The 15,465-nt window shown below is 40.5% G+C and overlaps 1 protein-coding gene across 1 annotated transcript in view; it reads left to right on the forward strand.

Annotated features, from left to right (window-relative positions):
* The window catches only part of LOC113108263 (xin actin-binding repeat-containing protein 2-like), a 36,730-nt gene extending 22,760 nt beyond the window's left edge, over positions 1-13,970 (forward strand). Inside the window, exons 5-9 of the mRNA XM_026271189.1 lie at positions 24-93; positions 215-309; positions 1,491-10,689; positions 12,063-12,193; positions 13,278-13,970. Coding sequence (XP_026126974.1) covers positions 24-93; positions 215-309; positions 1,491-10,689; positions 12,063-12,154 — 9,456 coding nt within the window. The 3' untranslated portion in view covers positions 12,155-12,193; positions 13,278-13,970. The remainder of the gene's footprint in view (positions 1-23; positions 94-214; positions 310-1,490; positions 10,690-12,062; positions 12,194-13,277) is intronic.
* Positions 13,971-15,465: the final 1,495 nt, after the last annotated feature.

The following is a 15,465-nucleotide window of genomic DNA, read 5'->3' on the forward strand; positions in this document are numbered from 1 at the left end:
GTATTTATTTTGCCATATTACAGGCTGCACGTGATCAAATCGCACATAACAGGGAGGTTATTTCTGGTTATGAGAATCATCACAATGACACGGGTAAGTTTACCAGCAGTAATTTATAGATAATATGTTCTATATCACACAATTTCTTTCTTTGGTTTGCAGTGTATTTTACAGAGGCTCACTAGATGTATTTAATTTGAACTTTTGCTTCCAGAGGAGGAAGAGTACTATCCGAGGCTCTCGACTAAAGAACTGGCACAGCATTTTGAAAAGACTATCGAGGAGGCAGCCCCCAGCAAGAAAATTAAGGTAAGTCTTTTTTTGCCTACATCTCTACTCTGACACATGAATGTATTATACTTTAATAGGATTCAGTGCATAACCAGACACTGCTTACCATCTTTTTTACACGTTTCCATGAGTCTCTCCACTTCCAACAGTGTAGTTGTATTGGGCTTCATAAGACTTGAGAGCATGTGTTATTGTAAATTCACTTTACATCTGATATGAGTTATTTTTGTGTCTTTATTGTGCATCTAAACAGCAATGCAAACCACTGGTGGTTCTGACTACAAGTCTTGCTCTCAACACTTGTATTTTTGCTTGAGAAATCTGTTTACTTGAATATTCATTCATTCATTAGACTTTATTGTCCACCTTAGTGGAAAGTTGTCTTCGACTTCTCCGAACAGAAATATATCAATGACATTTAAACTTACATTAAAATACACACAGTTAAGAGTACAATACTACCACCATCAGCATACAACAACAGAAGAATGGATAATATCAACACTGCATAAGTTATTCAGGCTCATTTTTAAAGACCGTGTCTTAGATATGAGTGTAATTAGTTTTTGTTCACATATGAACACATTAATACAGAAAAAAAATATATGAAAATACACTGCATTAAAAAAAACAGTCTATAAAAAGCATGTTTTACTGTCTAATGTAGTTTTGCTTCTCAGATAAGTGTTCTTGCTTTAGAGATTTTTACATATTTTACTTGGAAGATGTCAAAAAGACTAATTAAAACTCATTAAATAGACATTTCTGCAGTGTGCTGTAATTTTCAAGTGTAGTACATGATATTGATGGTTTTAGGGAAGTGTGTCTAATATATTCATGAAGCTTTTTTTTAAATATAACAATGCATTGGGTTAGAAAAAGCATTTGTTTAGTAAATGGATAACTCTTTCAAATGCAGAAGGCATGTATAGTGCTGTGGCTGAGCAGTTACAAAAATCAGATAACTTCCTCTTGTAATTGTGTAAGGTGGTGCTCTTTATTTATTTTAAGACACTCAAGCAGAACCTTTTTAAATGCTTTTTGCTTGTCTTTTTTGAATGCACAATAAGAACATAAACATACTGGAGAGGTCTTTAAAATAACTGCCCAGATTTGGACATTTAGTTTAAAAAAAAGAAATTACTTTTCTGATCCAGCTTATAAGCCATTTCATGTTCATTATTCTCTCTCTAAAAAAGATTGAACTTGACAAAAGCCGTTCACAGCTGCTATCAGAAGTGAACACGTCCCATCAAACTGTGAAGAGTGAAATATCAAGTACTCTGAACAGTGTTGCCTCACACAAAGTGGAAGAAGGCGAACCAAGTTATGAGTTTACTTTTGATGATGATGAAGATGATGATGATGAAGATGATGATGATGATGAAAACGACGATTATGATCTGGAATATCTGCCACCGCCCCCACCGGACTTATTAGAGGAACCTTCAGATGTTGCAGAAAACTTTCCTGAACCTCCAGTGAAACACACAGTGAACAGACAGCAATACTACAGACAGAGGGAACTATCAGAGCTGAAACGTCTCTGCAAACACATTCACCCTGATGTCAGGAAAGACCTGGAAAGAGATTTTTACGACGACGAGGGCATTGAAGCAGTAGGGGAAGTTCAAGAGGCAGCATACCAGTTTGAACACACCGGCACCAATTCAAATGGAAGCCCAGATCACGAATATTTGGAGTGGGACGAGGTTATGAGAGGTGAAGTGCAGTCCATGCGCTGGATGTTTGAGAACAAACCCTTGGACTGCATTAAGGATGATTCGGAAAATGAAGAGGATGGCAAAAAGATAATTCAGCAGGAAATCATTCCTGGAGGAGATGTTAAGAACAGGGCTTTGATGTTTGAGACGCATCCCATGGATACACTGGGATTGCAATGTGATTCAGCTAAACGGAACTATCTAGTGAATGAAGTAGGGAAACGAGATGTTCGGGCGGCCGCCTGGTTGTTTGAGACAAAGCCAATGGATACGTTAAATAAAATTCACACTGATGATGAGCAAACCAAAGAAGTCATCTTTACACAAGAAGCCACCGAAGGAGATGTGAAGTCTGTGAGGTACATGTTTGAAAACCAAGAAATGGACTCTCTGGGCGACACTGAAACCATGGATGAGAAGCAGGTGCTGAGCCTGAAGTCTGTACTGGAGGAGATCAAATCAGAAGTGAAGAAAGTCATATGGATGTTTGAGACGCAGTGCATGTGTGTAATGAGGGAACACTCCGGTGAGATGGTTTTGATTACTTCTGTCCGCCGAGAGGAGACAGAGAAAGGTGATGTCAAAACATCAAGATGGCTCTTCGAAACACAGCCATTGAATGACATTGACATGGACCTTTCTCAAGTCAGGCTAATCTCCAGTATATCCTTGGAAGACAACCAGCTAGGTGATGCGAAAAGGGGAAGGTGGCTGTTTGAGACAAAGAGGCTTGACACCATAAATGCCCAATGGGAGAGAATGCAAAAGCAGAAAGAAGAGATTCTTGGGGCTGATGTACGCAAACACTGCATGGTGTTTGAGACGCAGCCTATGGACACGCTTAAAGATGATGCCAACTCCAGACCTGTTACCTCAGAACAGATCATTGGAGGTAACGTTCGCTCTGTGAGACACTTGTTTGAAAATGCTCCACAGGATGAACTCAAAGAGCTTCCGGAAGTCGGAAAACTGAATAAAAAAGCAGTCTTTGAGGAAGGAAGAGGTGATGTGAGACACCAAAAATGGATGTTTGAGAATAAACCTCTGGAGAACATTAAAGATGAGGATGTTGAGGTAAACCGACTTAAGAAAACCATAGCATCTGATGAAGAAAGAGGTGATGTGAGATATCAAAAATGGCTGTTTGAGAACCAACGTTTGGAAGATATTCAAGAGGAAAAGAGAGAGTTTGTGAAGACAGTTGATTCAGAACAAATAGATAGAAGTTACAAGGGTGATGTCCGCAGAAATTGTAAGGTGTTTGAGACGCAACCGATGGAAATGTTAAAGGATGATTCCAATGCCAGGCCAGTAAGTGCAGAAGAAATTCTAGGAGGTGACGTTCAGTCTGCCAGACACTTTTTTGAGACCGTTCCAAAAGATGAGATGAAAGAGCTTTCAGAGGTGGGGAAGCTCAAAAGAATGATGACATCTGAGGAGAAAGGAGACGTTCGACACCAGAAGTGGCTGTTTGAGAGCCAGCCGCTGGAGCAGATCAGAGAGGAGAGAAAGGATGTAACAAGAACGGTGAATTTGGAGGATATAGAAAATGTAGATGTGCGCAACTACAGGCAAATTTTTGAAACATATGATTTAAGCCAATATGACGAAAGTCAGAAGATTCAAGTTGAGGGTGTCACCACTGGCTCTGTTAGATCAAATAAAAATCTTTTTGAGTCCATGCCATTATACGCACTGCAAGACAGTTCTGGGCATTATCACGAGGTCAGAACTGTACGGCGGGAGGAAATCGTCAAAGGAGATGTCAGAAGCTGCCAGTGGATGTTTGAAACTCACCCTATTGACCAATTCGATGAGAGCATCACTAAATTCCAAATCATAAAGGGCATAACACAACAAGAGATAGAATCTGGAGATGTCAAAACGGCCAAATGGCTCTTTGAAACCCAGCCTCTTGATGCTATTAAATATTTTAGCAATATTGAAGATGAGGAGTGTGTTACTAGGGAGACAGCAGACATAGTCAAGGGTGATGTTAAAACCTGCAAGTGGCTTTTTGAAACCAAACCTATAGACATGCTTTATGAAAGGGAAGAGCTTAAGAGTACAAAAGATTCTGGTGAAGTTCAAAAAGGAGATGTAAAAACATGCACTTGGCTTTTTGAAACTCAAACTCTTGATGCCATACATCATAACTCAGAGACGGTGTTGCAAACTCACACTGTGAAACAAGAAGACATTTATGGAAAAGACGTCTGCATGGCACGTTTCCTGTTTGAGACAGAGAACCTGGAGAACATTACTGGAGGACAGCGAGAAGATTTTAAGACTGTTACTGAAATAGACATACAATCCGGGGACGTGTCTCGGATGAAATACATATTTGAGACCCAATCTGCTGACGTTATGAGCTCAACCTCTGAGGATTTCATGAGACAGCTGAGGAGTGCTCAATCTGAGGATATTCAGAAAGGAAATGTTGGAAACTGCAAATGGTTATTTGAAAACCAACCCATAGATAAAATCACAGAGACCCCCGGTGAGCTAAAAGGAGCTCGTACGGTACAAGATGTTCAGGGAGGCAATGTTGATAAAGGCAGATTCATTTTTGAGACCTACACGTTAGATAAGATTCAAGATGTGTCCTCTGAATCTGAAATGACAAAGCTGCAGAAAGTCATCAGAGAGGATGAGGAGAAAGGAGATGTGAAAACATTCGCAATGATGTTTGAGACTCAGCCTCTCTATGCCATCCAAGACAAAGAAGGCCATTATCATGAAGTGACAACACTTACAAAAGAAGACATACATAGAGGTGATGTAGTAGGAGCCCGTTGGCTGTTTGAAACAAAGCCTCTGGACTCAATTAGAGAGACAGATGAGGTCTATCTTTTAAAAGCCGTTACAGAGGAAGATATCCAAAAAGGTGATGTCAGCTCAGCAAGATGGAGGTTTGAAACCCAGCCCCTTGATAAGATTGCAGAAGATGACAAAATATCTATCAAAACTGTCGAGGACATTCAGGGAGGTGATGTAAAGACAAACAAGCAGCGTTTTGAATCTGATGCATTGTCTCAAAAGTTGGTGCGTACTGTCAGTATGAGTGAGATTCATAAAGGGGATGTTAGGACAGCAAAATGGATGTTTGAAACTCACACATTTGATCAGATACATGCTGAAAAGTCAGAGGATGAGATGAAAACTGTTGTTATGGAGGAACAGCTGAGGGGGGATGTCAAACAGTCTGTATGGCTATTTGAGAAGAATCCTCTTGATCATGTTAACGAAAGTGACGAAAGTAAAAGGGTAATTTGTGAAGAAATCCCCAAAGCAGATGTCAAAACCACAACATGGCTTTTTGAAACGACGCCATTCGCTGAATTTAATGAGAGCAGCTTGGAGAAGACAGAAATCATTGGTAAGAGTGTTAAAGCCACTCTCGACGAACTGTTCACCCAAAGAATGGTAGACAACAAAGGTATTATCATAGAGGCCGATGAAATTGGAGACGTTCGCATGGCTAAGTACAACCTCATGAGTAAAGAAGCTCCCCAGATCCAGAGAGAAGAAATCATTAAAGGAGATCTGCAAAACATCATGATGAACCTCCTCAACAGACAGGAGAAAACCGAGAGGGGAATCATTATAAATGCAGAGGAGAGGGGAGACATCAGCGGCGCCGTACAACAGCTGCTCCAAGAGCACAGCAGCGCCTCTGTGGAGAAAGAGGAGATAATAAGAGGTGACATTCAGGAAGCCATAAACAACCTGCTGAAAGAGGAGAGCACTGGCAAACGGGGCATTCTCATTCAAGAAGACGAAAAGGGAGATGTTCGTATGACAATATACTCTTTATTCAATTCTCCTGAAGAATCGAGCACTCAGAAAGAAAATATCGTCGGAGGTAATGTGAAAGGGTGCCTTGAGAGACTTTGCAATCCAGACACAGAGGAAATTGTGAGAATTGAAGTGGATGAAGCAGAGAGGGGAAAGGTGAGCTTTTATTCTACATGTATTGAGTCGGGTGCACTGGATTACCTCAAAAAGCTGCAGGTAGAGCCAGATGAGGCTGACCCGGGTAAAATTGAAAAAGAGGAAATCATCGGTGGTGATATTAAGGGAACGAAACTCAGCTTGACATGCAATCAAGCTCAAATCGGTCGTCTGGTGGACAGGGAAGATATAGTCCCAGGCGATGTTCATAACACGGTTAAGGTTTTCATGACCGAGCCTCCAGTCTCATTTGAACATTTACAGAGAGAAGAGATTGTGAGAGGAGACCTACAAGCAGTGATGAATTCTCTGACGCAGTCTGTAAACCAGGCAGTTGTTTTGGAGAAAGAAGAAGTAATTCGAGCTGATTTACCTACAACACTGAGGTCTCTAGAGGAGGCCCAAAATCAGCCCAGAGAGGTGGAAAAGCCCGAAATCATTCCTGGTAACATCAAAGGAACGCTGAAATCGCTAAAAGACTTGACTTCCACCAAGGTGGAAATTGTCCTAGAAGACTTGGTGCCAGGTGACATCAAAGGTACGTTGAAATCGCTGGAGGAGGCCAAACATGCAGTGAAAGAGGTGGAGAAGGAGGTGATTGTAAAGGGTGACATTCACACAGCAATACAGAGTCTACAAGAAGCGTCAAATGAGAGAAAGGTTTGCCAGCAGGAGATTGGTGTCCAGGGAGATGTGAAAGGCAAGATTCAGCTCTTACTTGAGCCTCCTCCATCTCCCAGAATGCAGCGCAGGGCGAGCACAGAGGGCGACGTGAAGCTTTCCATAAAATCCCTCTATGACACCCAAGAGCAAGTGCTATCAGAGAAAGAAGAAGTGATAAAAGGAGACGTTAAGAGCACAATAAAATCCTTAATGGAAACGGCACAGAGAGCCAGCCCAACGATTCCCCGAAGGCAGCCTATAAGAAAGGTCAAAGTTCCTGCAAAGACCCCATCTCCATCAGTGAACAAGATCCTTGCAGAGAAGCCCACCCCTGCAGTTAAAAATCTTGATATGAACAGTGAATCAAAGAGAAGCGCTCACAAGCAATCAATACAAAACAAATACACCTCTCAAGACAGCACTGCAATCACCACTCACACCACAGAATGTAGCCAGGAAACAAAAACCACAGTGCTGGAGCACAAAACAATTGTTCAAACACACGGCATCAAAACATTGAAGACTGACTTCCGTAACCTGAAAAAAAGTGGCTGTAAGGGGTTGATTCGACTGGAAAAAAGAAAACAGCAGGAAATCCATATGCCACCTCCACCACCTGACCCCGAACCCCCTCTGCCTCCCCCTCCAACGCCCCCCCCGGATTATGAAAGCATCTCATTCCCCACTCCTCCTCCGAGCATTAGGGGTGATCACGATCTTCCCCCTCCCCCTACTCCTCCTCCATGTGATCCAGTGAAGACAGAACTTGACCATTTCCCTCCTCCACCAACCCCACCACTTCCTCCTCTTGCAATGGCTGATCTTGACCTTCTCCCTCCGCCTCCCACAGTACAGGAGTTAGACCTCCTTCCACTGCCCAACATAACACCATCCAAACCCACTAAAATGACTGTCAAACCCGTCAAAGCACCAACATTGTGCAAAGTACCCAAGCTTGAGCCAGGAATTTCATTTGAGCAAATGGATGTGCAGGCTACACGGGAGACCAAGAGTAGAAAAAATGTCAGCACAAAATCAGTTAAGTCCTCCATGATATCCTCTGGAATTCAGTCCGTGTTCACAAAACAGCCACCGGAGTCTCCGCGGCCTCCCAAGAAAGTTTTCGCCCCCTTGATGCTCACCCCACCCGCTTCTCCTCCTCCGCCGTCCAAATCTCCGGTAAGCAAATTCAAAACCCCACTAATACAAGCCGAACAGAAGTTCAGACAGCAGAGGGAGGAAAGCTGCACACCGCCACCGCCGCGCTCCCCAGCCTTTGAAATCTGCATGCACGAGTCAGTCAGTGCAGCCCTTGAAATGCTTTCTTCAGAGAGCACAGACACGGTGCAATCAGAGGCAAGCATATCATTTGATTTCACTCAAGAGAGAGCTCAAAAGAGTGTGACCAAATTTGAATTAACCACAGACTCATATGATTCATCCAAGCACACGGCTCTCCCAAACGCTCCCCCAAGCAAGGCTTTGATCGCTGCCACAAATGAGAAATCTCCTCCAAAATCTCCTGGTATTTCCTTAGTTAAACAGAACATTATCTCTAATCAGTCATCGCAGGGCTCTTCGGGTCAGCAGCAGACCACCTCCACTTCAGCTAAAAAGAAAAAGAAGAGATCTGTGACGACCAGTATACAACAGGTGACGAAGACGGTTATTAAAAACACAACCAAAGAAGAAATAAATGCCTCTGTCAAATCAGACAAACCTCAAAGTGTCTCTAAAAATAAATCTGAGAATGTTGGAAAAGATGTGTGCAGCATATCAGAGGACAAAACAAAAGAGGAAAGCTCTCCGAAGAAAAATCAAGAAAAAAACTCCCCTGATCGCTCCCTACCAATCAAAGAGATTCAAATTAAGGATGCTGAGCAGAAGCCCCAAAAGGTCGACAGTCAAAAGGCTAAGAAAGTTAGTAAGAGCGCTAAACTGGAAAGCAAGGAGAAAGCCACAGCGGAGCAGGAGAATGTTCAGGTGAAAGAAAGCAGAGAAAAAAGCCCCACAGAAACAGAGAATAAAGTGGAGAAAGAGGCCAAAGAGAAACCTGTAGAGGGGCTCCCTGCCACTCCGAAAAAGAAAAGGAGGAGCAAGAGCAAGAAAGACAAAGAAGCCGTTCAAAGCAATAACACCGCATCCATGTCACCCACAGAGGCCAAGCCTGCTGAGCCTAAGTGGCCAGTCCTGACATCTGATGAAAAACAAGAAGAAATCTCCCTAGTGCAAACACAGCACACTATTCAAATGGGAAACACTGAAGTTTACAAGGAGGTCATCAAAACCGAAAGTACATTCCAACAGCAGAGTTTCCAGGAGGAGGGTGCGACTGTAAAACTTCAGAAGCAGGCCAGTGGAAGCCAGCGGATTCCTGAGGAATCAAAAGATGAAAGCAGAAATGTTCCAATAAAAATGACAGACAAATCTGCACAAAAGAAGACTGCTGAGTGCTCAGCAGAGAGCACCAGTACATCTCTAAGACAAGCTGAAGCGCAGAAGATGTTGTCTCGTATCTCAGAGTTACAGGGGGTTGCAGGAAAAATAGACTCTAAGGCTGTGAAAACACTGCTCAATGAAATGCCCTCCTGGCTTCTGGGGCCAGAGGAGAAGAGTGATTTGGAAGGGGCAGCTGCTGAACACAACGAAAAGAAGCTTAAAGAAATTCTCGCTCATGTTAAAAATCTTGTTCAAGCTAAGCTAATGCACTTTGACGGCACAATTGAAAAGCATGAATGTGAGGCCACCTCTGAAAAATTAGTCTCTAGTGGAGCCATTCAAAGAATTTCAAAGATTTCCATTGGTTCAACAAAGTGTGAAACACGGAAGGTGGTCAAAGAGGAGATGAAGACAACACGCAAGAGTCGAAAGCAACAAATGAGCGTTACAACCCTTGACCCCAGAGCTCCATCTCCATTGTTACGGCTGCGCTCTTCCTCACCTACGTTCATCACCATTGAGTCCACAAAGAGAACCGACTCGCCACAGAGGGCAGCACCTTCACCTTCCCCAACTCCACCGACGCCTCCTCCACGGAGGTCTGAAACTCCAAGCTCTCGCTTAAGCAGAACCTCCCCTTCACCCTCCTCGAACCGGGCAGATAGTCTGACACGGCTCAGAAATGCCACAGCTACGCTCTCTCGTGGTGCTTCGCCGGATCCGGTGCCTCACCTGGTGGTGGCCCCTGGAAAGAAGTCCGAAATTGTGGAATTTCCCGCCATGTTCCAACGTCAGATCAAAATTGATTCTAAACCGGTTAAAGAGGAGACTCTTGGGTCTTCTGAAACACAAGTGGTTGAATTGAATATCGCTAACGTAAGTGGAGATGCCATTATTATCCCAGAGCGTTTAGGCCCCAACACCGAGACTGAGAGTGCAGTGAAAAAGAAGAAAAATATCTCTAAGGATAACCTGTCTGGACGAGCCAAAACAATTGAGACGTCAGAAGGGAAAGTTGGTATTAGAAAAGACCCAATTGACAATACAGAGAAGCCTGGCAGGGAAACTGACGGCCTGGAGCTTGATACGGAGAAGAAAGCAAGACAACAAGAGGATATGGCTGCTTTCAACATCAAGGATATTAAAAATGTTTTTGAAATGAGTGAGCAAAGTTCCCCCATCAAAGAGCTACAAAACAAACAGGAGGAACAGGAGTCAAGACTGAGTGAAATTGCATCTGAAGGTTCAAAGCCTGAGCTTCCTCCAGAGAGGGAACAATGCTCCCAGCTGAGCTCTCCTATGCTTGTGCGCAAAGATGTGAAAGAAGACAAGTCTGTCGATCCAACAGGATTTTCAGAGACAAAAACAGTCACTGAACATTATTCTTCTGTTGACGAGTTTGGCACTAGAATTATCGGATCAAGAAGCACCATGGCGGTTTCCACACAGTCTCAAAGCATTACAACGCAACGGGTGCCTTTTTCCTATGCTGATGCTGTGAAGAAAAAGACGTCAGAGGTGACGGTGTCACCTGAGGTCTCTGCAGAGGAACTGATGAAGAACTTCCATAAAGCGTGGACAGAAAGTGAGAGTGTGTTCAAAAGCTTAGGTGTCACAGGTGAGAGAGCCAAGCCACGTACTAGTGCATCAAACCGAGACTGCTGTGCCGAGTAAATATGCCTGCAGTGCATGATGGGAATGAAATTTATCAGCAAGCTACTGCAAAACGTCATTACTGGGTCAAACTGAGTGTTTCTAACTTTTGTCTTTTCCGACAAGTCCACATTTAGATGAGTAAACGTGTATGTGACTGTGACAGTCATGGAACAAATGTGACTCATCGCAGTTATTTGCATGTTAATAGCTGAAATTTATGCTTGAGTTTAAAAGAGTTTGAAGTTTAAGTTTCAAATTAAGTTTGAGTTTAAAGTTTTAAATAAATACATATATTTATTTATTTTTTTAAATTTACATTTCATTAAAAAAAAGAATATATACAATGTGACAGATTTCCTTTTTTGAACATTTAATAAAAAATAAATATTATGTCGCACATTTAATAATTCATTACTCTATGTATTTATTTATTTAAATTGTATTATTATTTTATAATTATTTATTTTGGAATACCACACATGCATTTGTTCATACTATCTGACACATATAACTGAACTTAGTGTCCTGGGAAATCACAGTCTGGGGAGCAGCCTACACTGTTTTTGGCCACTTAGAAATGCTCTATGCCTACTCTCGCTTGCAGCACCATCAAGGAATCAAAAAAGACAGTTTATCAGCTTAGAATTTTAAATATCTCAATAGCACTGAGTGCTTTTTCCATAATTGCCATTCATCTCTGTCTCATTTGCATTTGAGAGTGCTGCAAGAATCAAATGTACTTTAAAAGCAGAATGTTTTAGGGATTGATACTGAACACAGACTGAAGGAAAACAAAAATTGAGTTTAAAATTTTGCCTCTGTGTGACCTCAGAAACAGCAACTTGGCTGTGTGTGTGTGTGTGTGTTTGGTTGGTTGGTTTGTTTCTTTTTAGAGGCTGCAAGATTGCCGGATCATTACATTTCCCAAAATAACTCTACAAATTATAAACCAATGGTTATTCAGACTTCTATACATTCAGCTGGGGAAAATAAATGAAAGGCTAGATTAAAAAACAAATGGTAACCCAGCATTGGGTGGATATTGAACAGTACATCTTTGGCTATAATTAAAAGAAAAAATATATATATGATTTTGATATGCCTGTGTCATTTTCATCTCCTGGTTTGAGAAGAATTAATGTTTTAATGTTTTATTGTGTCTGAACATGTCTTTCACTAATGCTGTTTTTAACAAAGCTTTCAGTAACCTCACATTGCAGTAGTAGATGTTGGATGTGATTTGGCTGCGTTGACTGAGTGTCTGGCAAAGTGGGAATGTTGATTGTGCACAAACCTGAACTGACTAAAACCGGAATATCTTTACCATATTGCCAGATTCGAGTACCAAAGTCGGAGATGTGTGCAGTGTGCAAGAAGAGGGTTTACCCCATGGAAGGCCTGATAGCCGACAAAAAGAAGTTCCATAAATCCTGTTTTTTATGTGAGCACTGCAAAAACAAATTGAGGTATGTTATAAAATATTGTAATATGATATTTTATATGGAGTTTGTACTCCATATAAAAACATTTACTCATCCTCAGCCATCCGAGTTTGTCTCTTTATTAGAAAATATTTGTAGAAATGTAGCATTGCATCACTTGTTCACCAGTGGATCCTCTGCAGTGAATGGGTGCCGTTAGAATAAGAGCTGAAAAAACAATAATCCACAAGTAATCCACACCACTCCAGTCCATAAATTAACATCTTGTGAAGTAAAAAGCTGCATGTTTGTATAAAACAAACCGATTATGAAGATGCTTTTATGTCTTGATGTTAACTTCAGACCATTACTTTTGACTAAAATATGAATACATAATCAATAATAATGCTTCCATCACCTGTTTTCCTCTCACATCAAAATCTACTGACATTAATATTTGTTTAAAACGGTTTTCAATTGTACACGGTGCTTGATCTGTGCATATTTGCCTTATGATTCAGACAGGGCACCTGTTTCACTGAAGAAAACAATATTATGAATAGAGGACTCATATTTTACTTTGAGGTTAAACATCTTAATGATCAATTTGTTTCTTGCAAACATGCAGCTTTTCACTTCATGAGACTTGATGGGCTGTGGAGTCTTGTGTATTACTGTGATTTTTTTATCAGCTGTTTGTTCTCTCATTCTGACGGCACCCATTCACTGCAGAGGATCCATTGGTGAGCAAGTGAAGAAGTACCCATGAAGAAGCTAGCAACCACATAGCAACTGTGCAACACCCTAGCATCGTTTTCATAGCATCGAGTTAATAGTATGTATGGTTGTGTTGAAAAATTAGCATAAACAGACAATTTATCATATTTGACATTAACATAAATATTCTAGTAGGTCTAACAATGTAAGTATTCCAACATAATTCTAAAATGATTTTTTTTTTTTTTTTTGCATAAAGTACCATTATCTATAACTATAAGATAAAGTATTCTGCATAAATCCATTCAAATGGAGAGCTTGCAGTGCAGTTCTCATTTACAAACTGTGCGAATGCAGACAGCTCTATATATTTTCTGTGACTTATGAATTATGAAACTCTGTTGTCTGACAGCCTTGGAAACTTTGTCTCTCTCCATGGACATTTATACTGCCAGCCACATTATAAACAACTCTTCAAGTCTAAAGGGAATTTCAAGGATGTATTTGTACAAGGATCGCAAAGGGAATTACTGGGCATCCGAGATGCAGGCAATACAGACCATGACGGATCGGATTGGAGATATTCACTTTCGCAAAGTAGTATGTGTTCTCTCTCAGACGGGTTTGAAAAAGAAGCAAATAAACCTGATCAAAGCCCTAACAAAATTTCTGCAGTGTGGCCTCCGCAAACAGTCTCTCCCAAAAAGACGTTCTCTCTGGATCAGGATGTGAATTTAGTCAAACCCGTTTGGCCCCCAAAGAGTGAAACTTCAAAGTCTCCTAAGTATCAGCGTCGGAAGGCAACTCAGAGGACCACACTTTAGGAGGAGTGCAACAATGCCTCGGGGGAACGGGGAGAGCGAGGGAGACATCTCATCGATCAGCAACACACACAGCATGCCACAACAGCATGAAGTATTGTGGGAACTTTAGAAACACGAGGACACATCACGATGATGAAGAGCTTCGGATGCAAGGTGGAAATCTCACCGTCAGATGGGTGAGGAAGGGTGGAGAGAGAGAGACGGTGGAGGTAAAAAGGTAACAGGAAGTTGATAAGGATTTCGGGAAATGATAAATATGTTTATATATATATATATATATATATATATATATATATATATATATATATATATATATATATATAAAGTAGGTGCAGGTTCAGATGGTTTGTGTGTTATGTTGAAAGAAAGACTGAAAGAAAGTGAAGAGACATAGAAATCATTTAAGGTTATGTTTTACTCTATAAGCAAATGATAAATTTAGCATCAAGGAAATAAAGCCTAGTCTTAATAACTTCCAATTGTCATGACAATAATTCAGTAAATACATACATATATACATAAATACATACATACATAAAATCCCATCGTCATTGCTGTAATGTTAAAAAGTAATGTGGGAGGGGGGCAAAACCTTTCTATTCAAATATTAATCAAAGAATCACAAAAAAAAGAGAAAAGTTTTTAACCTTTGATAATTGTAAGAAAACCATTATTAATAGCTGAGCACCAATAATATTTTAGCAGCAATCCAGTACATTAGAATTGTATGTATTGTCTGTTATAGTAAATTATTTATTGTATTTCCTTAGAGTGCTTAATAATTATTCAAATCACAGTGCAAATACATTTATTGGCTTTATTTTCTTTATTTTTGCAGGATGTAATTCATTTGTTTTTATGTTTTTATTTTGACCTGGTCATGATTTTATGGTTAGCGCTCGTGCAGTTACTGGGAATTTTTGGGGAAGTCTATTAAAATGTTATATTTGCAAAGCAGCAATCAGTTATTTCAGTGTTCAAGTTCAAAATTTTAATATAAAAATAATTGATATTCACCTATTGGGTGCCAAATATAAGGCTCTATTTTTACAAACGTTCTGTTTGCTTCAATTCGAGAATGGTGGAATTCTTTTTCAAATTAGTCACAGTGTATATTTTCTGCAATGCTTTTTCTGTGTCCATGGAGAGAAGACAATTTGTCACTAAATTGAACTCTTTAGATTTACATCCCTATATTTTTGTATTCTTTATAAGGCTATACTGCATCATGTGGAGTCTTTTCACATTTCAACCTTTTTCTTTTTTACTTCTTCTTGTGCAGCACCTGGAGTGTTGTGTGGGAGGAAGATGAACAAAACACATATTTGTAAATCTCTTGTCTTGTTTATAATAGAAGTGTATGTCCTTCTCTCTCTAAACAGAAAATGATCTTTTTAGAGTTGTCTTCTGTGATTTGTACTGGACAATCCCTGATGGTTAAATTAAGTCGGGCTGGTTCACAAAGAGGTCTTGCTAATGTATTGAAGCAATTACAATAAAGGCGTCTTGATATCACCATTTATGCATTCAGGTTAATTTCTTCATTTTATATGAATGAGTATATGAAAATTCTTTACTCATGTGGTTTAAAACCTGCATGCTCTTTATATTTCTTAAAAATTGCTTGTCTGGATGTGTTCAGAGTTTGCACTTTAGTGCATTGAGGCTATTTTTATTTTTTGCAGAGTGTAGTGTTTTACTTTATCAAGCATAACCTTCCTCGTCTGAGCATCAACGACGAGAGACTTTTGAACTGACACGTGATCACATGAACTG

Source organism: Carassius auratus, chromosome 9, assembly GCF_003368295.1.
Source record: "Carassius auratus strain Wakin chromosome 9, ASM336829v1, whole genome shotgun sequence".
Taxonomy (NCBI): Eukaryota; Metazoa; Chordata; class Actinopteri; order Cypriniformes; family Cyprinidae; genus Carassius; species Carassius auratus.